Source organism: Triticum aestivum, chromosome 5B, assembly GCF_018294505.1.
Source record: "Triticum aestivum cultivar Chinese Spring chromosome 5B, IWGSC CS RefSeq v2.1, whole genome shotgun sequence".
In the NCBI taxonomy this organism is placed as follows: Eukaryota; Viridiplantae; Streptophyta; class Magnoliopsida; order Poales; family Poaceae; genus Triticum; species Triticum aestivum.
The window spans coordinates 610,843,558-610,869,430 of record NC_057807.1 but is presented as its reverse complement, the minus strand read 5'-3'; the positions used below and the strand labels follow the sequence as shown (position 1 = coordinate 610,869,430).

The 25,873-nt window shown below is 49.1% G+C and overlaps 1 protein-coding gene across 1 annotated transcript; it reads right to left on the bottom strand.

Annotated features, from left to right (window-relative positions):
- Positions 1 to 1,613: 1,613 nt before the first annotated feature.
- On the bottom strand, positions 1,614 to 3,867 carry LOC123117141 (uncharacterized protein At2g29880). Its single transcript, XM_044537969.1, has 3 exons — positions 3,742 to 3,867; positions 2,376 to 2,753; positions 1,614 to 2,296 (listed from the first exon to the last, which is right to left on the bottom strand). The coding sequence occupies exons 1-3, from the start codon at positions 3,776 to 3,778 to the stop codon at positions 2,193 to 2,195; spliced, it is 519 nt and encodes a 172-aa protein (XP_044393904.1). The 5' UTR covers positions 3,779 to 3,867; the 3' UTR covers positions 1,614 to 2,192.
- Between the last annotated feature and the right edge of the window lie 22,006 nt (positions 3,868 to 25,873).

Sequence of the window (25,873 nt, the reverse complement as noted above, 5' to 3'; positions counted from 1 at the left end):
CCGTACTCTGCAAGGGCGATTTCGACATAGTGGTGAAACTATAAGTACATATTTCAATAAAGTGCTACAAAGCATCATGGCATTATCTGGACGGCTCATACAGTTGCCACCAATTAATGTTCCTTTAAAAGTTTCAAGCAACCCTAAGTTCATGTCGTACTTTCAGGTATGCATCTTGTAGTTATTACATATAATTTATAAATATTGTTACCTATTTCTCATCAATATTTCTTATCTTCATGAAGGATTGTATCGGAGCAATTGATGGGACACATGTTCCGATTAGCATATCTCCGAGACTACAAGACCCATATCGCAATAGAAAAGGAACATTATCACAAAATGTCATGGTGGCATGTAATTTTGAAAATCAATTTGTCCATGTCAGTGCGGGCTGGGAAGGTTCAGCTTCTGATGCTCGAGTGCTACAAGATGCACTAGAAAACAATTTCTATGTGCCAGAGGGAAAATTTTATTTGTTTGATGCAGGATATGCAAATACACCTAATTTTATTGCACCCTACCGGAATGTCAGGTACAAACAAGTTCTTCTATTGCAACAACTCTAAAGTGCAAATACACCTATCTTCATTATTTTTTGAAATTTAAGGTACCATTTGAACGAGCAAGCTAGATGCAACCAAAGGCCACAGAATGCTAAAGAGCTATTCAATCTCAGACATGCACAATTGCGTAATCACATAGAGCATATCATTGGCGTTGTGAAGAAGCGTTTCCCAATATTGAAGTGTGCTTCACATTATCCAATTGAATCTCAACCTGATATTGTCATAGCATGTTGTGCACTTCATAACTTTATTTGCAATCACGAGGGGGGAGAACAATGGTTTGACCAAGTTGGCTCCAATATTGACCCAACAAATATAGTTGATATTCCAAGTGGGGATGCAAAATACAGAAGTGATGTACAATCTCTCAATGAGCGGTGTGCATTGGGTCATTCAAAAAGGGATCAAATTGCTGAATCCATGTGGAAAGACTACTGTGAGTATCTGCAGGAGCGCGCTAGAAGAAATAGTGCATGACTTGTGGAATTGTTGAAGCTAGAATAAAACTCATATGATCAGTAGAATCTTTTTTACAAAATAATGTACTAGCTTTCTCATTCATTAATAATGTACTTTACATTTTTAAGAGTAGATATGTAATGTAAGATGCAACTATCAACTATAGTGTTGTGTCCTCTATAATACAATTTTCTTCTCAACAACTAATCAAACGCGCGACGCCCACAAAAAAAGTATTGCACTATACAGCACACATGTACTGCCACCTACACAGCAGGAGCACAAATAACATGGCAGAACTAACAAAAAATTTAAGGACCGTACTTTCATGAAAGGAATCAGAGCACCGTCAAAACCAAATTTAGTGCTGAAAAAATGTATGCTGAGATACATTGGTAATCCTCTTTTTATTCATGGCACAATACACATGTATGCTGAGATACATTCTTGTTCCTCTTTTTATTCATGGCGCAGTGCACATTAATATCTTTTGAACAAAAGCATAAACCTAAAATAATATGAACCAATAAACAAATAATAGACTATCAAAGAATTTTCTTTTTCGTACGAAAAGAACTAGAATGAATTGTTACTTTAAATTTGACGGCCAAGCACTTTCTTGAGGATCTCCAGAACAACATCATGCTCCACTGTCATGAAAATTTCACGGTCAACTCTTTCTCCTTCCAGATACTCGATCATCTTCAGATGTTCACTTGCTGAGAGATCTGGTATGGTCTTAAGTTTGGCAATGCAATTGGCAATGCAATAAGGATCTTTGTCAGGATCCTTTTTTTCCATCAGCGCCATTTTCACGTCTCTATAGCTCTCAATTTGCTTCGTCTTTACATCCACATAGGTTTTAAGTTCTTCTTTTCTAACAGCAACCAGATCTTCAATCGTTGTTTCTTTGCCTCTCTTAGCCTTACCTTCATCATTGCCTTTACAAGTCCTAGCCTTTTTCATAGATGTTGGGTCAGGAAGTGTGTTCATGTGTTCTGTGGGAATTTGTCTACTGTTATTCTCCATACGTTCTGTGTTGTTAACAGGAAATACTTCAACATCCTCACCATATATGCCTTCAGTTCACTCGTAATTATGACCTTCAAAGCCTGGAGCCGGTAATGTTGGACTAGGCGAATTAAGCCCAGCGGCATCTAGAACCTATTGTGTGAAGCTTTCCCCTTGTGGTAAATCTGTAGCCGGACTGGACTTCTCTTCGACCACATCAGTTGTCCTCTTACAACCCTTCCCCTCCGCTGTTTTACCTGGGTACAGAGGAATAAATTGTAAACTACAAGCAAGCAAGATCATATGCTAAATTCATTACATGTGAAACCAACGTACCATCATAAATTGCATGCAAATCATCGTAGTAAGGGAAAGCTTTGTATCTCCACTTCTGTTGTTCTTTGCTCAATTCATCCCATTTTTCATCAATGGTTGTTGGCATTTTTGTAATAGGATCAAAACCGAAGCCACTCTTCTCTACAATAGATTTGACAACAAAATATTCTTTCTTCAACCGCTGCTCTCTAAATTTTAGTTGACAAACAATGAAATTAGCTCTCGGAAACTGATTATTCAATCGTGTAGTTATGCTATTCCATCCTTCTTTGGTCCATCCATTCCGACCGCGAAATCTAGCTGGATATGCATACTCTTTCATCACAGAAACGAGCAGGTCTTGTTGAGCACTGGTCCATGATGCTCTCTTTTTCTTGTCTGCAATTGGGAAGCAGAACATCAGGAAAATAGACAAGGACCCTACTCGAAATCAACAAATATCAGAGTTATCATAAATATCTGGTTAAAACAAATCAACTTCAGTAAATCTTAATATCTCGTGCATGACGCCACACCATGGATTACATTCACAAAACAAAATATTATATCCTAATGTACGCAGACTTGTAGGCTGTCGTGGAGCTAGGCAAAAATCTGTCACCGCTAGCTACAAAGTGCATGCTACAAATTAATGAACTGTCACCTCTAGCCCCTACCCCCTGCTAAAAGTACCAGGTGTGGTTTGTCTTTTTTGAGAATCAGGTTTGAATAGGTATACTGGAATCTGAATTGTCTAAATGAAAAACAGCAAAATCGCTATGGTATGACTGTTGTGCATTTCAGCAGCGAGATTGGGGTTCTACTGTTTGTCTTAGACAGTCTATTTACACTTCCACAGCCTGATTGGCTGTCAAAATTTGTAAGCTGGTAACCCAGCAAAAACTTAGATAGCCAATGCCTCTGTAACATACATATTTCTGAAATCACAGCCTGATATAAGCCGACCAAGCAGCAGCTTGGTTGTCTACTTTCTTTTGGCTTAGGTATAAGCCGACCTAGATAGCCAATGCTTCTATAAAACACATATTTCTGAAAATCACAGCGATGCAGACTGTCTTACGCCATATTTCGGGCTACTACATAAAGCTATCACCAAGCTAAGATCATCTAGGTTGCATCTAGCCTTACGCCACTAAATCTTGCTTCTCAATCTATCCAAGGAGAATCTACTCTGCCCCTGAATCGGGGACGGCCTTCTCGTCAGCAAGGCCGGACGACATCGAGGAGATTGTGCGTCGCGGCGCCGTCCGCAGATACCAGCGGCATGCACAGTGGAGAACGGCACGGCCGTGCAGAGGAAGGAGCCGGCGGTTGGCGGGAAGAGGCGGGAGGAGCGTTGAGGGAGGATGGAGGGCAGAGTAATCACCTTTGGTCTCTCCATCGCCATCTCTTTGTTTCCCCATGGCCGCTGATGGAAGACGACAGGGCGGCGGCGGCGGCGGCGTGAGAGCCAGAGCGAGGAGCAGGGAAGGATAACGAGGGGACTCCCTTCTTTTCGCCTCCTCTGTTTTTTAAAAACAGGTCAGGGGTTCTTTTTATTAAACAGAGAAAAAACTACAGTTTCCCAAATACTACAATATTAAAACAATAGTTGTTAGGGGCAAACAAACAGCTCGTTGTAACTAAAACTGTGGTAATCTCAAAAACTGCAGTATTCTCAAAAAGCTTAGAAAATACTTCGCTACCAAACGGGGCCTAATTGTACAACTTCAACACTAGGATTGCATTTATCACTTCTGTTGTAAGTTGCTAACACTGGATCGAAATTGTACTTACAATGGTAGGTGGAGGGCCCTTTGTTTTTATAATGGGAGAAGTTTGTGGCCGGCTGGCCGGCGGAACGCTCAACCAGTCACATAAGCTTCATTCGATTTTGTAACAAATCGTGTGGCCCGCCGCCAGCGTTCGCCCTTATCCGCAGACCTCCACCACTTTTTTATCCATTCACCCCAACAGCTCCTCTGCATTAGAGCATCTCCAGCCGTTCAGCCTTCAGGACGCCGAAAAAGAGCCGTCTGGGGCCGAACTAGCGTTTCTTGGCTTGTGGGGGCGATTGCGGTCCTAGTCGTCGCCTCGGGTCGCCGCCAAAATCGCGCAAACTCAGCGATCTTTCATAGAAATTTGTACAAACTCGGCGACCTGGCACAAACTTGGCGATATTTCATAAAAATTTATACAAAACATGCAAACTACGCCTAGAACTACGCCTAGAACTAATGCTACGACGCGGCCACCACCCGACTTCTACATGACGAGGAGCTTGTAGAAACGGGTATAGTCTCCGCCGCCGCCGTCATCGTCGTCGTCGGCTCGCGCCCCGCCACCGTGAAAGTGCAACTATCCCTGAGTGGTTTTGGTAATCATTGACAACATATAGCTCATTGAACTAATGCCTTTTCAAGATGAATATTTCAGAAAAGTTCAATAATTGGCATGGCATGGATTAGAAATGTGGACCCTCAAAATGGTAAGGACAAAGGATTGGCTCAAGCTCTAAAGCTCAAGACTCTACATTTTACTTTTAGTGATCCAAGATCACATTGAGTCCATAGGAAAGTCAATACTATTAAAAGAGGATGATGTGTTGCTTAATGGCTTGCTTGCTCTCATGATGCTTAGTGATATGCTCCAAATACCCTCAACCATTTTTTCATATCCATATATGTCCCAAACCAAAAGTCAAACTCGGCCCCACCGATTTGATCTATCCGGCACCACCGAGTTCGTTAGACATAGCCACTGCCAGAAACCCTAGTCACTTCGGTCTCACCGATAAGAATCTCGGTCTCACCGAGATGGGATTGCAAACTCCCTATTTCCCTTCGTACGTTTCGGTCTAACCATGAGCGATCGGTCCCACCGAGTTCGCGATGCAAAGTCCCTGTTTCCTTTTCGTAAAGTTTCAGTCTCACCGAGATGAGCGAATCGGTCCCATCGAGTTTGCCTGACCAACTCTCTGGTTAGCTTATTACCAAAGTCGGTCCCACCGAGTTTGTGTAATCGGTCAAACCGAGACTATGTTATGCCCTAACCCTAATGATATCAGTGCCACTGAGTTGACATGTCGGTCCCACTGAAATGCCTAATGGTCACATTATGAACTGAATCGGTCCGACCGAATTTTCTGATTTGGTCCCACCAAGTTTGGTAAATTGTGTGTAACGGTTAGATTTTGTGTGGAGGCTATATATACCCCTCCACCCTTTCTTCATTCATGGAGAAAGCCATCAGAATGTGCCTACACTTTCAGCATTCATTTTCTAAGAAAGAACCACCTACTAATGTGTTGAGGCCAAGATATTCCAATCCTACCATATGAATCTTGATCTCTAGCCTTTCCTAATTTGCTTTCCACTCAAATCATCTTTCCACCAAATCCAGTCCTATGAGATAGATTTGAGTGTTGGGGAGACTATCATTTGAAGCACAAGAGTAAGGAGTTCATCATCAACACCATCTATTACCTTTCGGAGAGTGGTGTCTCCTAGATTGGTTAGGTGTCACTTGGGAGCCTCCGACAAGATTGTGGAGTTGAACCAAGGAGTTTATATAGGGCAAGGAGATCGCCTACTTCATGAAGATCTACCCTAGTGAGGCAAGTCCTTCGTGGGCGATGGACATGGTGGGATAGACAAGGTTGCTTCTTCGTGGACCCTTCGTGGGTGGAGCCCTCTGTGGATTCGCGCAACCGTTACCCTTCGTGGGTTGAAGTCTCCATCAACGTGGATATACGATAGCACCACCTGCCGGAACCACGCCAAAAATCTCCGTGTCAACATTGCATTTGCTCCCTCCAAACTCATCTCATTTACTTTCTTGCAAGTTGAATGCTTTACTTTCCGATGCTCATATACTTTTTGAATACTTGCTTGAATTGTATTGTGATTGCTTGACTTGTACTAAGTTGCTAAAATCTTCCAAGAACTAAAATTGGGAAAAGACTAGATTTTGATTTGGTCATGTAGTCTAATCCCCCCCTCTAGACATACTTTCAATCCTATAATTGGTATCAAAGCTACGGTCTCCATTTTCCTTGATTTTCATAGCTTTTGGTGATCATAGCCTTGGTTTCACAACCTAGGAGAGTATGGCGTCTAGCTAGGGAAATTACCACCGTAGAGGTCCTTACTTTGATGGTACTAATTTTGCTAGTTGGAAGCATAAGATGAAAATGCATATTCTTGGACATAACTCCGCCGTTTTGGCTATTGTATGTATTGGCTTGCAAGGTGAATTCTTCGATGGGAGAGAACTGAACCGTGAAGCTACCGTGGAAGAGTTGAAGATGCTGCAATACAACGCTCAAGCTTGTGATATCCACTTCAATGAATTGTGCCCCGAAGAATTCAACAAAATCAGCCGTCTTGAGAATGCAAAGGAAATTTGGAATACTTTGATTGATATGCACGGAGGTACCGACTCCATTAAGGAATCCAAATTGGATGTGCTTCAAAGTCAAATTGACAAGTTCAAAATGAAGAATGGTGAAGGTGTCGCTGAAATGTACTCTAGGCTTGCTCTCATCACAAATGAGATTGGCGGCTTGGAAAGTGAAGAGATGACCGATAGATTCTTCATCAAGAAGATTCTAAGAGACCGACTGCGGATGGAGGAAAAGTTATATCACTGAATTCATATCGAAAATACGAATTCGGTGATACAATTGTTGCTCCCGCCGCAATCGGTCTCGTTGGTTAACTTTACGGTCGAATTTGGATCTCGGGAAGCGCGAGCGCACTACATTGTGGAATGGAGGGAGTATTACTCATATCCGTCGTATTGGCAATGGTGCTAGTCATGCTATGGCAAACTTTGGTAGAAGCCAGGGTTGTAACATGGTTCGGCTTGGTTCGGGCCCAAATGAGGTCTTAGATATTGTCTTACGAGATTGTAGTCCCTAATTCTGAGTAATAAATAGTTATTTCGCAAAAGAGTATCACGTACATTTAAAAAAATCATAAACATTTTCTAAATGTCACATGCATTTTTTGAATGGTACTAAAAGTTTCTAAATGTTGAGCGGACACATCTGTTGGGTTTGCTTTCATTCGATTGGATATGAGGGCTCCATGGGAGGCGAGAGGACCGACGTGACTCGCTCGCGGGGATCATGCTCGCTTACTTCGTCTGAAGGTAGTCTAGCCGTGTGCGCGCCACCCGTGCCACGGCGCTCACCAGCTACTTCGACCTCGAGTAGTTTTGTTCATGTCGATCCAGGAGGAGGATGGCCGAGGGGCGTCGTGGATCCGCTACTGGGACGGCCGCCAAGGGGCTCAACCTGGAGATGCACCTCGGCCTGCCGTCCACGCGGATTGTGTTCGACCTCGACCTCAACGTCGACCTCTCCCTCTTCGCCGGCCCAAGAGAAGGTTTGTTTGGGTTCGATGGTTGGAGTTGGCCCAAGAGAATTAATCCGGTCAAAACGAACGTCTGTTTGGTGTCGACGGTTGGAGTTGGCCCAAGAAAAGGGACCGAAATTTGAGTCAGTACGCAAGATCAATTATGGTTGCAGTCTTCAAACCGGTGATATCATATCACAGCTAGGAATCGCGTCAACAGATGTTCAGCAACATACTTATTCAGATATAACAAAGTGTACTACGTATATTGCAGAAACGTCAAAGTCTAATCATTCAATCCGCGGGCTAGAAAGCCATCCAAGTCCAACACATCCATCCGTTAGGTGGGTGAGCGAGCGGGTACGGGTAACAAATAAGGTGGGGATGGAGGCGTGGGCTCGAGCATCCGATCGGGGATTGATGGCTGGATCTGGGCATCCGGTGCAGGGGGTCGATCCGCAGGACGGTGAAACGAGCGATTGATTGGCCTGAGGCGCCGTGGGTCCGGATAGCTGGCGCTGGCGTGGTGAAAGCTTGTCCCTTGGTTCGCTCCTCCTTGGCTGATCTCCGTGTGTTCGCTTCATGCGGAGGTAGCCGTGTGCGCCGCGCGCCGCTCCGTCGTGAAACCCTAGCCACTGCCCGTCCTGCGCCGCTCGCGCCATATGTAGATACATACGGCATATTGCCAGGTCATTCCACCCCGAAACAATTCTCCCCGTGCCACGGCGCTCACCACCTACCTAGCTTCCACCTCGAGTAGTAACAGCCTGCGCTAGGGCAGTGTAGTCCGAGGAGGAGAATAGCCGAGGGGCATCGTGGATCCGCGGGGACGGCAGCCGAGGCGCTCGACACTTTTAACATTTGTCTACAGGATTGACCTGTTTTTGAACATAGTTGGCTACGTGTTAAATAGTTTTCGAATACTCATGAAATTATTTTTTGAAATTATACAAAATATTTAAATAATGCGAATATTTTTATACATTGTATATTTATTTTTTCTAAAATGTCACAAACATATTTTTGAAGCGCTTGAGCATAGTTTTAAATGTAATGTGCATTTTCTTTGAATGCTACGATTTCTTTATTTTGAATTACACGAACATTTTTTTTACATTGTATAACATTTTTAAAAAGTGTCACGTACAATCTATGTCCACATTTCAGCTATCGAACCCTTCAAATCATCCATTCTATTTGGCGGATCCTGCCCGGAGGATACAATAGAAGTGATAAAAACTGTATTGAGTGTCACATCTTCTGACTTCGAGCAGAAATATCTGGGTCTGCGAACACAGGATGGTCGATTGACTAAGGGCAAGCTTCAAGATTTGCAAGTTAAGTTGAGTAAGTGTTTGTTTTCTTTTGATGGGCATCCTATGCAGGCTGGCAAAGAAGCTTCGATTAAGTCAGTTGCCGAGTCAATCCCTACCTTTATTATGAGTGTGTTCAAGTTCCCATTTGGTGTTTGTGATGACCTGAATACGTATGGTTCGGAACTATTATTAGGGAATAGAGAAAGGTAAAGGAAACCTCACTAGTAATCTTGGCATAAGATGACCTGGCCGAAGTCACAAGGGGGCCTTGGGTTTAGGTTTTTTTGAATCTTCAATCAAGTTCTGTTGACGAGACAAGCCTGGTGTGTCTTGATTTTTTCAGATAGCTTATGTGCAAGACTGCTCAAAGCCAAGCATTACCCAAGTGGACGCTTAGAGGACACAGTGTTTTCGGGAAACCCGTCTCAATCATGGCACGGCGTTTGTCACGTGCTAGAGCTCCTGAAGAAGGGGCTGTTTTGGCTGCTGATGAGGTTAATTGCTCTCTATTCCCTTCCACTAGCAGGTCACCGGATGGACACAGGACGTTTGGAATCTGATTCGGTCATGTCCAGTACCACTGAAAGTCATATCCTTTGCCTGGCGAGCAGCTACAGATTCATTAGCAACTTGGCTGAATAAAGAGCGCATATCGCTGGAGGTGTATGGTACTTTCCATAGTTGCGGAAGAGAGGATGAAGACTTCTTTCATCTGTTATATGTCCATGACAACGCCCGACGTTTATGGAAGGCCATGTCAAAGATCTAGGAATTGCCGGACTTAACTAGCATCAAACGCGCCATGATGATTGGTTTGTTCAGCTAATGTGTGATGTGAACAGACAGGTCCGGGTCCATGTGCTTATGCTTCTCTGGAGATTGTGGCACGTATGGAATTAACTGGTGCACGCAAAGCCAGCCCCTGCAATCACTAGAAGAAAAAAGGACCTAATGTTCAGCCCTTTAGTCTCGGATTGTAAATTAACCGGCACTAATATGACCATTAGTGCCGGTTCGAATGGCTATGCATTAGTCCCGGTTCGTGTTGAACCTTTAGTACCGGTTCGTGTCACAAACCGATACTAAAGGGGTGGTGGCAGGTTGGCGTCAGGCCGGAGCCCCACGAGCCCCTATAGTCCCTGTTCGTGACACGAACCGGGAATAAAGGTCTACCCTATAGTGCCGGTTTGTGTCACAAATCGGGACAAAATGGGTCTAACCTTTAGTCCCGGTTGGAGACACAAACCGGGACTAAAAGGAAATTTTCAAACTCTACCCCCCGTGTATCGCCATTTCACTTTTGTAAAAAACAAAAGAAAATGATAAAAACTTCAAAAATTAAAATCCTTCGAGATGTAGTTATGTTACTACATCTACTAGTTAGGAAAATTAGAAAACTTAAATTTGGACCTGTTTTGCAAAAAAATGTTATAAAAAAGTAAAACGGCCATATCTTTTGCATACGGTGTCGAAAAAAAAGTATAATATATCAAAAAAATCAGCACGAAAATCCGCATCCGATGGAAACAGTTTAATGGCCGTTTGCAAATTTTTAGAATCCTCAAATTCTAAAAGGAAAAAAAGATATGCTCAAATTTTAGTTTTTTTTAATTTTCGTTAAATCTGTTCAAATTGTAGTCAAAATATGGTCAAACTAATTATTCAAGAAATATTAGTGTTAATAAATAATTATTTTAGTTTTTTTGACTTTTGGTCAAATTGTGGTCAAACAATGGTCAAATCTTGTCAAACTACTTATTCAAGAAATATTTCTGTTACTAAATAATAATTATTTTTTAGAATAATAGTTTCAAACTCAAACGTTGAAACATGTGACTTCATGCTCAAGCTAAATTCCTGAGGGTTAATAGGATTGACAGCTTACTATTGCCAGGTAAACAACAAGTGCAGACTTGAAAACTAGGGGGAATAGAACTCGGAAATTAAGCGTGCGCAGGCTGGAGTAGTGAGAGGATGGGTGATTAGAGCAATGACGAGCGGTGATTAGAGACTAAATCGTCAAATAATTCAGAAAATTGAAAATGAAAAAATCGCGTCTCGTGCCACGTGGTGAGCCTTTGGCACCGTTTCGTGCAGAACCGGTACTAAAGAGGGGGGGGGTTATATTTTCCCCACCCTTTAGTGTCGGTTATATAACCGGCACTAAACGGCCTTACGAACCGGAGCTATAACCCGGTTCTGCACTAGTGAATTGACATCCCAACCACGTTCCTGACTAGTTACTTTGACTCGCTTGCCCATCTTAAGTTTGATCCTAATGCGGACTTTTTCAAGGGTAAGATGCGGGTTAACCACAGTTTTCCAATGATGCATGCCACATGTGATAGTAACACAATTTCACACACCCCTCGGCTGCCTCCTTGTGAAGGACGAGTTAAGCTAAACACGGATGGCTCCATCCTGACTGGAAAGGCGGGAGTTCGCATGGTGCTTCAGGACCATCTGGGAAGCATAATATTTAGTGCTTGCAGATATCTTGGCGACTATGATGATGTGGTGGAATCTTAATTTCTTGCTATTCGAGAAGGGTTTAGCTTGGCAGTGCAATGGAGTACTCTACCCATTGATGTTGAGTCTGACTGCTTGGAGGCCGTTTCCACGGTGTTGAAAAGTGGAAGCAATTTATCTAAATACTCTTTCTTGATCAGAGAGATAAAACAGAGTATGGGGGAACATGATTCTTCTACTACTCATATCCGTCATACAAGCAATAGTGTAGTCATGTTATGGCAAACTTTGGTAGAGGCCAGCGTCGTACCATGGTTTGGCTTGGTTCGGATCCAAATGAGGTCTTAGATATCGTCTTTCGAGATTGCAGTCCCTAATTATTTTGAGTAATAAAAAATTACTATTTCATAAAAAAGTGTCACATTCATTTTTAAAGTTTGTGAACATTATCTAAATGTAGCATGCATTTTTTGAATGGTACTGATATTTTCTAAAAGTTGAGCGGATGGGACTCCGCGGGATGGGAGAGGACCGATGTGACTGGCTCGCGGGGGTTGTGCTCGCTCAGCTCGTAAAAAGGTAACCTAGCCGCGTGCGCGCCGCTCTGTTATGAAGCCGGAGCCCTAGATACATCCTACGGCGCAACCTCCATCGTTTGTCCTACGCCGGCGTATTGCCAAGTCATTTCCAGCCCAGAAACATTTCTACCCGAAACAATTCCCCCTGTGCCGCGGCGCTCACCAGCTAGCTTCGACCTCAAGTAATAACGGGGCTAGGGTAGCTTGGGTCATGTCGATCGAGGATGAGGATGACTGAGGGGCGTCGTGGATCCGTGGGATGGCCGCCGAGGGGCTCGACCTCGAGCTGCACCTTGGCCAGCTGTCCACGCGGATCGCGTTCGACCTCGACCTCAACATCGACCTCTCGCTCTTCGCCGACCTGATTCCGGTGGAGAATCTCACCCTCGTCGTCTATGAGAGCCAGGTGGCGGTGGCTGGGGACGACGTGCCGGCACCAGTGCCATCCGCGGTGACCGAGAGCATTGCTGTTGAGGACGTGGAGATAAGGGCCCTCGTCATGTACGAGGGCCCGGCGGGCGGCGACGACGTGCCGGTGCCGCCTACGGTGACCGAGAGCACTGTGGTCACGAATGTGGAGATGGGGGCCCTCGTCGTCTATGAGGGCTCTGCGGCCGGGGACGGCGAGGTGACCGAGGTCGAGGTTTTGGCCACACTGGATGACGAGCCGCAGGGCAAGGCTGGGCAGATCGTCTCGGCCGGCAGCGCAGACCCCACTGGTGCTGGAGCTGTGCCACCTCCCCCTGCAGCAGGAGGGCCGACATGGTGCGGGCGTGGGTGAGCGGCCAGCTCCAGAAGAAACACGGCCTCCCCAGGCACCTGCCGCTGAGCTACATCGGGGAGAAGGTCCTGAGCAAGTCGGACGTGAGCCCACAGCATGCTCGCTTCCTCCTCCCGGCACGCGCACGTGCCCGCCTCCCCGCCTTCCTCTACCCCGCCGAGATCACCGCGTGCGGCTTCAACCGGGATGAGAGCCAATTAGGTCCCCGGGGTGAGAGCCAGGCCGACGACATACCTGGGCGTGTCCTTGTCCGTCTACATCAGCAGCGGCTGGGGTCGTGGCCGCAAGTCTGACCGCCAGAAGCTGAATAAATTCCATCGAAACGACGCCACTGCCATCAACGGTAAGGGGTACAGGAGGTTATGGTTGACTGCGGCCTGGAGGCCCGCGACGGCATTGAGAAGTGGGCGTTCCGTTGGCCGCCTGGATCCGCCCCGTGTCTTCTGATCGCCAAGAAGGACGGCGTCCGCTCCGCCCAAAACCCGTAGAGTGTGTACTTCGATCCTCTCGTTGGGATCTCATATTGCATGTCAACTGTGTCTGGCCGATGGTACTCTCCGGTCGTAGTGAGCTATGGCCTAGCGGTCTCTTGGTCTTTGGTGAAGTTGTTGTATCTTAGTGATCAGCTAGCTCTCCTTAATTATGTTGCAAGTACAATTCTGATTATGAATGCAATCTTTTCTATAACATTGTACTTACACTGGTAGGTGAGACACCCTTCATTTTTACAATCGTAGCAAGGATTGGTGTGCATAATCGTACATGTTTAACATTTTTCAAATACATGTTTTTTAAATATATTTTTGCTGCCTACTTTTTTTCATACACATTTGCATACGTCTTGTATATATCTAGAACATTTTTTAACATGATTAACATTTGTCAAATACTTCCTCTGTCCATAAATACTTGTCAGAGAAATGGATGTATTAGCTCTAGATTCATTCATTTTTGTTCATTTTTCTGATTATTAACATGTTTTTGAACTTTTTTTGGACTACGTGTTAAATATTTTACGAATACACATTGAATTAAGTTTTGAAATGATACAAAACATTTTTTAAATTATGTGAACATTTTTTATGTTGTATAAATATTTTTTATAAAATGTCACAGACATATTTTTGAAACGCATGAACATAGTTTTAAATATAACGTAAATTTTGTTTGAATTCTATGTTTTGTTTAGAATTACACAAACATTTTTTTTGAAACGCATGAACATAGTCTGGTCTGATCCGCGTGTTCATCGGAAGGTAGCCTAGCTGTGTGTGCCCCACTCCATTGTGAAGACCGAAAACCTGATCTAAGCTATCATTTCTTGATTTCTGGACGCACTAGGATGGAGTTTGGGTCGGGCGACGCGGAGGGCGACGCGGCTGGGTCGGGCGTCACGAAGGGCGATGCGGCGGGCGCCGCGGCGGAGGCGGCCGGCTGGACGGCGGTGCGACCTGCTGTGGGGCGGCCGCGGTGGGGCGTGCTGCCCGAGGGGCGGCCCCTTGCTCCATCCTTCTCCGGTAGCAGGTTTTGGGCGCTGGAGGGGATCGACTCCGACAACGACGACGACGAGGTATGTTCTCATGTAAGTGATGGTGGTTCCGGTGGTTCGCCGAGGCCCAGTGCTGGGTGCTCGGTGGGTGATTTCATCACCCGTGCGGAGGAGCTCGGGGGCTCCTTCGTGGCTGGCCGGCGGCGTGCTTTTGCCCCTGGAGGGCAGGAAGGTCGCCGCTTGGCGGCCCGGATCTGGCGTCCGCCGAAGGGGGTGGATGCGGGCCCAGAGGGCCGCTCATGCGCCATTCCGGAGGCGGGTCACCGGGAACTGGTGCTGGCGGAGCCCCCTCAGGCTCCTTCGTGCTCGTCGGAGACGACAGGGGTTGGCGACGGCGGCGGCGGGGCTGGCTAGGCAGGGGACTCGCGGAACCTGGCTAGGGTTTCCGGGGAACCGTCGGCTGGGCCTGTTTCATTGTTGGGCCAGTATGACTGGCCCAGCCTGCCAGGGGGTGGGCTGGGGGGCCCTGCGTTGGGCCTTCAGGCTTCCGCACCAGCGGGGCCAAGGGGTCCAGCGTCGCGCTCTGCAATTTCTGGGCCAGGAGGGGGACAGGGGCTCTCCGTTGTGTCAGGGACAGCCCAGACAGGTCTAGTGGCCTGCTGCGAGCCAGTGCCTCGGCCCGGGCCCATCGCGAAGGAGAAGCCACGGTCCCCAGCCCCTATATATAGGTGGTTGTGGGTGCCAAAAGGAACCCTAGATCCGTCGCTAGGGTTTCCCGCTTCCCCTTCGCAGGTGCGGCGCTTCGGGCATCTCGCGCGTCGTCTGCGCTGCTCCGTCCCTCCCCCTCCCCTCTCTTGCTCATATGCCACTGCGGTGCGGATGGGCTCCCGCCGCGGTGACAACCCGCCCATGTCGCCTCCGATTCCGGCGGTGGAGCGCCAGCGCGAGAAGGATCTGCGGGCGAAGGCGCTCTCCAAGGTGCCTGCGACCCCTGCGGAGGACGGGGGCTGGGGGCCGCCGCCTCCTTGGTGGCTCGCTGAGCAGGAACAGAAGCAGCAAGAGGAGCACGAGCGCAAGAAGAAGAAGAAGGAGGAGTACCGGCGGCAGGGGCTCGAGAAGAAGAAGGAGCTCAACCGGAAGGAGTCCCAGCTCCTTCGAGGCGGTGAGCGGGGCGGGGACCCGCAGGCCAAGAAGCCGAAGCACAAGGGGGGCGGCTCGGCCCCGCAACTGCTGGCGGCCGGCCCCGAGGCTTCGAAGGGGTCGGCTGACGCCCCAATCCCCGTGGAGGAGGCCGACGGGCCGGAGTGTTTCAAATGCGGCAGGGTGGGGCACTATCAAAACATGTGCTCCTTCAAACTCCTGTGCATCGTCTGCCACGAGGAGGGCCATGCGTCAGCTTACTGTCCCACGCGGGGAGGCCCCTGACGCTGCAGATCATGGGTAATGTGATCCCTGGCGAGGGCTTCTTCTGCCTCCCCTTCGTGGACACGGAGGGTGAGGAGGTCCGCGCTCCTCTCGTGTCGGACACGGTGATCATTTCGGCAGCGCCCGGCAAGTTGTCAATCCCCATCTTGGAGGCGGAACTCCCCCACCTCTTTGAAGGGGAGTGGGACTGGCAGGTGTCGGCCGTCGGAGTCGATCAGTTCTCGGTCGTCTTCCCCGACAAGGCGACCCGCAGCGGCAAGCTCTACTTCTCCCTCCACGACATCATGGCGGACATCAAGGAGGCTCGCCCGGAGGAGCCCAAGGCCGAGCTCATGCCGGACACTTGGGTCAAGCTGTGGGGTGTGCCGCCCAAACATCGTCGCGTGGATCGCCTCATGGCCACCACGGTGATGATTGGGCATCCTATGAAGGTGGATCAGGCATCGCTGTCGGGCCTGGGACCGGTGCGGATGTGTTTCGCGTGCCGCGCCCCGGCCAAGCTCAAGGGATACGTGCAGACTTAGTTCAACAGTGAGGGATTCACCTTCCGCCTGGATGCCGAGGCGGGCGCTCTGCAGGGTGCGACTCCCGCTCCCCCTCCCCCTCCGCCAACCAATCACGACAAGGTCCAGGAAGACAAGGACAAGGACCACGACATGAGCATCGGGGATGACTCCATCGACACGGCAACATGGGACAAACTTGGTCTCAAGGACAAGGACGTGCAGGCCGCGCCTCCGGCAGTGGGCGCGGCTCAGGACCAGGAGGAGTGCCAAGTGGTGGTGGGCAGCAATGAGATGGGTTTCAACCAGTACGGATCCAACATGTCCATGGGCCTCGACATCGACAAGGGAGTCTTGGCGTCCTGTGACTCAGAGGGTCACTCGACGCTAGTATCCCCGGTGGCTGCGATGGCGGGCGAGCCTCGGGCCGCGGCAAGATCTCCCAAGGTGTTGACCGGCCTCAGCGAGGGCGGGTTGAAGCTCCAGAAGAAGACGGCGGGCCACAAACCACCTGCGGTGGCGCCGGCGAGCCCCCCAACGGCCCGTGCAAGCGCGTCGGTCCCGCCGCGGCCGGTGGTGATGGCGCTGGCCTCCCCTGGGGGTCCGGCTGGGGGCACTTCATCGGTCATCCCCCCCGATGCTCTTCGGGTGGAGGTGTCCAAGGTGGTGCCCATCCCCACGGCCAGGCGGTCTAAGGCGGTGGCGTCCCCGGCGACTCAGGAGAAGACGAGCTCTCGTCCGAAGGGTGCCAAGGGAAACATGCCTTCCCTCCAACGGGCCCAACTCCTTTAGGCGCAGAAGAATCTCGAAATCGAAGGTAACCCCATGCCCCGCTTTACGATTTTTGAAGATTATTCAGATGCGAGCTTGGGTGGTATCTTAGCGGATAGTGGCGTGGAGATGTCTGACGCGGGGGAAGCGCACGAGGTGCTGTCTCTCATTCGCGCAAAGGAAATTGCGCAGGCTGCGCTTGCTCAGGCAGCGCTAGCCCACGTTGCGCCAGCAGCAGATGAAGCAGGGGCTTCTCTGGTGCCAGTTGCGCGGCCCGATCAGGAGGACAAAGTAGCAGGGGCTGCGCCGTCCTCCTCCAACCGCCGTCCTGCTAAGACACGATGCGTGGCCAAAGCGGTTACCGCTCGCAGTATCCGTCTACGCAATCACATCATATAATGCGTTTCAACTTCTGGAACATTTGAGGCTTCGGCCACGCTAGGAGGCGGACCCAGTTAAAAGAGTTCATTAGGAACGAAAAATCGACGTGGTCGGCTTGCAAGAGACTATCAAGGCCGAGTTCAACCATCGAGACCTGCTAGCTGTCGACCCGTTGGAGCGTTTTGTTTGGCATTGGGTGCCTGCGGTAGGTCACTCGGGGGGCTTGCTGCTAGGAGTTAACCTAGTTTGCCTTGAGGTGGTGGCTTGGGATGCCGGCCGATTCTTCCTGTCGGCACACGTGCGACACCAGCCACTCTTCAAGAGTGGGTGGTGATTGTCGTGTATGGTCCGGCTGATCACTCGCTTTCGCTCGAGTTCTTGGGAGAACTCCAAACCAAGGTGATGGCTTTGGGCGCGAGCAACCTACCTCTGCTGGTGGGTGGTGATTTCAACTTGATCCGTTCGGGAGCGGACAAGAATAACGATATTATTAACTGGACAAGGGTGGCCATGTTTAATAATGCTATTGCATCCATGGCCCTTAGGGAAGTGGCTCGCGTGGGGGCTCGATACACCTGGACCAACAAACAGCTAACGCCGGTGCGATCGGTCTTGGACAGGGTTTTTATGTCCTCGGAGTGGGAGGTGTTGTTCCCCTTGTGCTCTCTGCACGCCGAAACCAGGATTTGGTCGGATCACGTCCCCCTCATCCTTTCCTCGGGGGAGGAGAGGCTAAAACGCAGCCTGCGCTTCTTCTTTGAAACCGCGTGGCTGGAGTCTCCGGACTTTGAGCAAATCTTCCTTTCGAAATGGGAGAATTGCGTCGCTCGCATCGGGAGCGTGCGTGGTCCGATGGAGTTCTGGATTGCCGCAGGGGCGGGTATGCATGCGGCTCTCAAAGGGTGGGGAGCTAACCAGGGTCGCGAGGATAAGCTGTTAAGAGCGCGCCTGACCAAGGAGCTCGCCCAGCTGGACACTGCCGCAGATGTGCAGGTCTTCTCCGAGCAGGACTGGGCCCAGAGCTACGCGCTTGAAGCCCTAGTCGAGTCCCTCCTTAGGGCCGAGGAGGAGTACTGGCGCAGGCACGGTGGAATAAAGTGGACGCTCAAGGGTGACGCGAACACGAAATATTGCCACACCTACGCAAATGGCAGACGCCGTAAGTGCGCCATCCTGAGACTTCAATTGGAGCAGGGGCTCCTATTGCGGCAACAGGATATCGTCCGTAACATCTACGAGTTTTACATCCAACTTATGGGTTCCAGGGAGGAATCCAGGGCTCGACTTAGGGCAGATGTGTGGGACCCTGCACTGCGAGTCACGGACGAGGAAAATGAGAACCTGAGCTTGGCCTTCCTTCCTGAGGAGATTGACAAGGCGACGCTGGGTATGAAATCTGACACTGCACCCGGGCCGGATGGGTGGCCGGTGGCGATGTTTAAGCGGTTTTGGCAAGTGCTTAAAAGTCCAATTTTCGACGTTTGCAATGGTTTTATGCGCGGTACGGTAGATATCTCTCGCCTGAACTTTAGGGTTCTCTCTCTGATCCCCAAGGTCCCGGGCGCGGATCACATTAGACTTTTCCGCCCTATCGCTTTGATTAATGTTCCGTTTAAAATTTGTGCTAAGGCTTGTTCTACTCGCATGTCTCCGATAGCCCATCGCATTATTAGTAGGACCCAGTCGGCTTTCATTCGTGGCCGTAACATATTGGAGGGGCCGTTGGTCCTCCAAGAAATAGTCCACTCCCTAAAACGCGCTCGACAGCCCGCGATTCTCCTCAAACTTGATTTTGAGAAGGCGTACGACCGAGTGAACTGGGAGTTTCTCCGACAAGTCCTCCTGGATCGAGGATTCTCGTCGGTTTGGGTTCACCGCATGATGCAGTTGGTCTAGGGAGGCCAGATGGCGATTGCGGTGAATGGAGAAGTAGGGAACTTCTTCCGCAACAAGCGTGGGCTGCATCAAGGGGACCCAGCCTCGCCGTTGCTTTTTAACTTTATGGCGGACGCCTTAGGTGCCATGCTAGACAGAGCTCGTTTGGCCGGCCACATCAGGGGAGTGGCGGACAATCTAATTCCGGGAGGAGTGTCTCACTTGCAATACGCGGACGACACACTTCTCCTATTCGAGCCCGATACACACAGTATCGCTTCTGTCAAAACAATACTGTTGTGTTTTGAACTCATGTCGTGTCTTAAAATAAACTTCCACAAAAGTGAAGTGGTGTCCATAGGGATGGACGCGACCGAAAGTCAACGGGTTGCCAACTTGCTTAACTGCAAACTTGGCCAGTTCCCATTTACCTACCTCGGTCTCCCCATTGCGGCAAAGAAGTGTGCAATCTCCGACTGATAACCCCTCTCCTCCAAGGTTGCGAATAGGGTCTGCCCGTGGAGGGGCCACTTTATGTCTTCAGGGGCAAGACTAATCCTAACCAACTCCAGCCTCTCTTCTCTGCCCATGTTTGCCATGGGCCTGTTCTTGCTGGCGGACGGGGTACACTCTAAGTTTGACACACCGCGGTCCCGTTTCTTTTGGGAAGGAGCGGGACCGAAACGGAAATACCATATGGTTAAATGGCAGGCCGTGTGTCGTCCTAAAGCCCAGGGGGGTCTTGGGATCATCAACTCCAAGTTGATGAACATCGCACTAATGTGCAAGTGGATCTGGAAAATGACTCAGGGCGAAACTGGACTCTGGATCGACCTCCTCCGCGCAAAATATTTCCCGCATGGGAATTTTTTTGACGCAGCTCCCCGTGGGTCTCCTTTCTGGAACTCCATTCAATCCCTCAAACCCTTCTTTGCCAGGGGTGCAAAGTTTGCGGTTAATAATGGACGCTCTACGCGTCTTTGGCTTGATCTTTGGATTGGCCAACGACCCTTATGGGCGGAGTTTCGCCAACTCTACTCCATAGCGTTCGAGCCCGAGAAACGGGTTGCCTCGGCTCTTCCCCCCCCCCCCTTATTCACTTCAGGCACGAGCTATCAGGGCCGGAGTTGGCAGATTGGGATCGCCTTCAGGCTCTGCTAGCGGACGTCCGACTGTCGGATTCCGAGGATTCGATCTCGTGGAGGCTTTCGAGCTCTGGCAAATTCTCTGTCAAATCCTTGTACAGAGAGCTTTCCCGCGGCCAGATCCCGTCGGCGGCCACGGGGCTTTGGAAGACTAAAATCCCGCTCAAAATCAAGGTCTTCCTCTGGCAACTTTGCCAAGATCGCCTTCCTACCTCTATTAACCTCGCTAAGCACAACGGCCCCGCCTCCGGCCCCTGTGCGCTGTGTGGGGTCCCGGAAAATGCTGACCATGCCTTCTTCCGGTGCTCTCTGGCTCGTTTTGCCTGGAGCGCGGTCCGTGCGGCCGCGGGAGTGGATTGGGATCCGCGCTCCCGATCTGAGCTCGTGTCTGCCTTGTCTCTGGTTCAAGGCACGTCTTGTAGGGTCATGTGGACTTGTGCGGCGGCTATGCTATGGGCTATTTGGAATATCCGTAACAAGTTTACAATTGAGGGTGTGTTTCCCTCGCATCCCGCTGACGTCATCTTCAAATGCATTGTGTTCTTGCAGCAATGGGCGCCGCTGGGAAGACAACAAGCCTCTGATCTCCACCGCCAAGCTATCTGCCGTCTTCGCGCCGTCTACTCCGAGTCACGGGATCCGCCGTCTGATGTGTTGGCTGCCGCATAGGGTTGGACAGCCCCTTTTGGTCCTCGTACCTTCCGAGCCTGCGTGCTCGTAGTTTCTGGGCTGATATTGCCTTGTACCACAACTCTTCCATCTAGCGGTCTTTCCCTTAAACTTTCGCCTCTCAAGGCGCCTTATGCTGGTCCTGTGGTTGTCATACTCTGCCTAAGTTTGTGGGCTTTATTAATTTAAAGCCGGACATCCCTGACGTCTATGTTCTAAAAAAAAGATCGAAAACCTAGATACATTGTCCTCACTGCCCGTCCTGCACCGCCTCGTATGTATATACTCTGCATACTGGATTTGGGTCAAGTCAAACTTTGCAAAATTTGACCAAATTTATTTTTGAAAATATCAACACCTACAATACAAAATATACGAACTATGAAACTACATTTTATAACAAATCGAACAATATTGATTTGGCATTGTGAATATTGAAACTTTTGTCTATAAGTTTCATAAAAGTAGAGATACTTTAACTTCGAAGATAACTTATATGCAGACTCAAAAGGACCGGAGGCAGTATATATACAACCGTATTGCCAAGTCATTTCTACCCAAAAGAATTTTCCCGGTGCGACGGCGCTTACTATCTAGCTTCGACCTCGAGTAACGGTGCTAGGGTAGTTTCGTGTCGATCGAGGACGGCGGCCGAAGGCTAGACCTCGAGCTGCACCTCGGCCTACCATCCTTGCAGACCGCGTTCGATCTCGACCTCAACATCGACCTCATGCTCTTCGCCGGCCCAATCCCGGTGGATAATCTCGCCCTCGTAGTGTACGAGGACCCGGTGGCGGTGGGTGGGGACGGCGTGCCAGTGCTGCCCGGTGTGACAGAGAGCATTACGGTCGTGGACATGGAGATGGGGGGCATAGTCATGCAGAAGGGCCTGGTGGGCAGGGACGATGCGGTCATCGAGGTTGGGGTTTTGGCCACGATGGACGAACAACACGTCTAGGCCGGCAGATCATCCCGGCTGGTGGGGACGCCGCGATCACTGAGGCCAGGGTTTTTGCCACACTGGACAACGAACACGTTGAGGCCGGGAAGATCGTCCCGGTCGGCATCGCCGACTCCACCGTGCAGGCGCTGTGCCACCTCCCCTGCAGCAGGTGCTGCCAGCATGGGGATCCCATTGCTCCCCTGGGTAGATAGCAGTGCACGCCTATCAAGGGCCTGGTGGGCAGGGACGATGCGGTCACCGAGGTTGGGGCATCGGCATCGACGGCGTGCCGACAGCAGCGCGAGGGCGGGAGCTATACGGGTTCATGAGGGCTCGGCCAGGCATGTGGGCCCACGGGCCTGGTGTGCTCCTGCTATTGCGTCCGGACGGCTACCGTCGCGGACGGTGGAGGTGGGGCCCTCCCGCGTGCCGACGGTGTTGATGCCCTAGTCCCTGCTTTGATTCTTCGCCGCGTTGTCCTCACTACGCGGTGCCGTGGTGAGACGGAGTGGGGGCCTCATGGCCGCGTTGGCGCAGGGTGGTGGTTGGTTTGGTGGCTGGATCCGGAGCGCCCGAGGTACGGGTTGGGATCGGGGGAAACCCCTGTCGGCAAGGCCAACACCGGCGTGGTAACGCCTATGGGTGCCACCTGACCTTCCGGGAGGGCGTCGGGGGCTACCCTTCCTTTCGCCTCGTTGTGTACCCGGGGAAACCCTTGGCAGCAGCATCGTCATCATCGCGATCCTTCTTGGAGGTGTTGATAGGTGCCGGCGCTTCGGAGTCTTGGAGCCTTGTGGAAGATCCTGGTGGGCGCAGCGATCGCGAGGCTTCTTCGTTTTTGTTGATCCGCCGTTGTCGGCATTTGTTTCTTTTGCTCTTTCTCTGTCGTTTTTTTGGGCGTGACTATGCTGCTTCCGCCCCAGCATCTATTCCTGTATGGTTCGGTTGGTTGCTTTTGTATACAAAGCGGGGAACCCTTTTTCGGCAGAAGGATGGCGTCCGCCCTGCCCAAAACCCGTAGAGTGTGTAGTTCGATCCTCTCGTTGGGATCTCATATTGCATGTCAACTGTGTCTGGCCGATGGTACTCTCCGGTCGTAGTGAGCTATGGCCTAGCGGTCTCTTGGTCTTTGGTGAAGTTGTTGTATCTTAGTGATCAGCTAGCTCTTCTTAATTATGTTGCAAGTACAATTCTGATTATGAATGCAATCTTTTCTATAACATTGTACTTACACTGGTAGGTGAAACACCCTTCATTTTTACAATTGTAGCAAGGATTGGTGTGCATAATCGTACATGTTTAACATTTTTCAAATACATGTTTTTTAAATATATTTTTGCTGCCTACTTTTTTCATACACATTTGTATCCGTTTTGTATATATCTAGAACATTTTTTAACATGATTAACATTTGTCAAATACTTCCTCTGTCCATAAATACTTGTCAGAGAAATGGATGTATTAGCTAGATACATTCATTTTTGTTCATTTTTCTGATGATTAACATGTTTTGAACCTTTTTTGGACTATGTGTTAAATATTTTCTGAATACACATTGAATTAACTTTTGAAATGATACAAAACATTTTCTAAATTATGTGAACATTTTTTATGTTGTATTAATATTTTTTATAAAATGTCACAGACATATTTTTGAAACACATGAACATAGTTTTAAATATAGCGTAAATTTTGTTTGAATGCTAAGTTTTGTTTAGAATTACACAAACATTATTTTTTTGAAACGCATGAACATAGTCTGGCCTGATCCGCGTGTTCATCGGAAGGTAGCCTAGCTGTGTGTGCCCCACTCCGTTGTGAAAACCGAAACCCTAGATACATTGTCCTCCACTGCTCTTCCTGCACCGTGCCGTATGTATATACTCTGCATACTGGATTTGGGTCAAGTCAAACTTTGCAAAATTTGACCAAATTTATTTTTAAAAATATCAACACCTACGATACAAAATATACGAACTATGAAACTACATTTTATAACAAATCGAACAATATTGATTTGGCATTGTCAATATTGAAACTTTTTTCTAAGTTTCATCGAAGTAGAGATACTTTAACTTCGAAGATAACTTATATGCAGACTCAAAAGGACCTGAGGCAGTATATATACAACCGTATTGCCAAGTCATTTCCACCCAAAAGAATTTTCCCGGTGTGACGGTGCTTACTATCTAGCTTCGACCTCGGGTAACGGCGCTAGTGTAGTTTCGTGTCGATCGAGGACGGCGGCCGAAGGCTAGACCTCGAGCTGCACCTCGGCCTACCATCCTCGCAGACCGCGTTCGATCTCGACCTCAACGTCGACCTTATGCTCTTCGCCGGCCCAATCCCGGCGGAGAATCTCGCCCTCGAATTGTACGAGCGCCCGGTGGCGGTGGGTGGGGACGGCGTACCAGTGCCGCCCGGTGTGACCGAGAGCGTTACGGCCGTGGACGTGGAGATGGGGGGCATAGTCATCCAGAAGGGCCTGGTGGGCAGGGACGATGCGGTCACCGAGGTTGGGGTTTTGGCCACGCTGGACGAACAACACGTCTAGGCCGGCAGATCGTCCTGGCTGGTGGGGATGCCGCGGTCACTGAGGCCGGGGTTTTGGCCACGTTGGACAACGAGCACGTTCAGGCTGGGAAGATCGTCCTGGCCTGTATCACCGACTCCATCGTGCAGGCGCTGTGCCACCTCCCCTGCAGCAGGTGCTGCCAGCGCGGGGATCCCATTGCTCCCCTGGGCAGATAGCAGCGCACACGAGTCAAGGAGGAGCAGGGCCGACATGGTGCGGGTATGGGGGCGCAACGAGCTCCAGAAGAAAAACCACCTATCCAGGGACCACTGATAGAAAAAGAGGCTTCCGTCCAGCCCCATTAGTCGCGAAACTGTAGGAACCGCGACTAATGAAGTCTTTAGTCGCGGTTCGGCAGATGAACCGCGACCAAATGCCTGGGCCCAGGGCGCTCGCGGGCTTTAGTCGCGGTTGGCCAAGCCAACCGCGACTAAAGGTGCCCAAAGGCCTTTAGTCGCGGTTGGCCAGGCCAACCGCGACTAAAGCTCCTCCCTTTTAGTCGCGGTTTGTGGCACGAACCGGAACTAATGGGGTTGAGACCTTTAGTCCCGGTTCGTGCCACGAACCGGTACTAAAGGTCCCATTTTCAAACTCTACCCCCCCCCCCCCCGCGGGATCGCCTTTTCAGTTTTTAAAAAAATAAAAGAAAATAATGGAAATGTCAAAAAAATAAAAGAAAATAAGTTTCTCATGTGATATGTGGTCTAGTTGTTGGGAAAATTTGCAAATGTGAATTTTGACTTTATTTGCAAAATCTCTCTGAAATTTGTAAAAATGGGCATAACTTTTGCATACTAACTCGGATGAAAAAGTTTTTTATATGAAAAATCATCTACTCGAAAAGTTACATCCAAATTTAACTGGGGGAACCCCGTTAAACATTTTCAAAATCCTCAAAAACCTAATAGAAAAAAAGTTACGGGGCTTGTAAGATCTAGAGTGGAAAAAATTGAAAAATATTCAAACAGTGGGCAAACTATGGTCAAACAATGGTCAAACTAATTATTCTAGAATATTAGTGTTACTAAATAATTATTTTAATTATTTCAATTTTGGTCAAATCTGGTCAAACTGTGGTCAACTGTGGTCAAACTGTGGTCAAACAATGGTCAAACTAATTATTCAAGAAATATTAGTGTTACTAAATAATTATTGTTTTTTAAAACAATAGTTTCAAACTCAAACAGTGAAATCTGTCACTTCATGCTCAAGCAAAATTCCTGAAGGTTAATAGGATTG

Bases quoted from the DNA above. Each gene is read 5' to 3' on its own strand.
- LOC123117141 (XM_044537969.1), bottom strand. From the start codon at position 3,778: ATGGGGAAACAAAGAGATGGCGATGGAGAGACCAAAG. The intron at 2,754-3,741 runs GTGATTACTCTG...TCCCAATTGCAG, and splicing joins TGGCGATGGAGAGACCAAAG to ACAAGAAAAAGAGAGCATCA. The intron at 2,297-2,375 runs GTACGTTGGTTT...CTCTGTACCCAG, and splicing joins TTTGCATGCAATTTATGATG to GTAAAACAGCGGAGGGGAAG.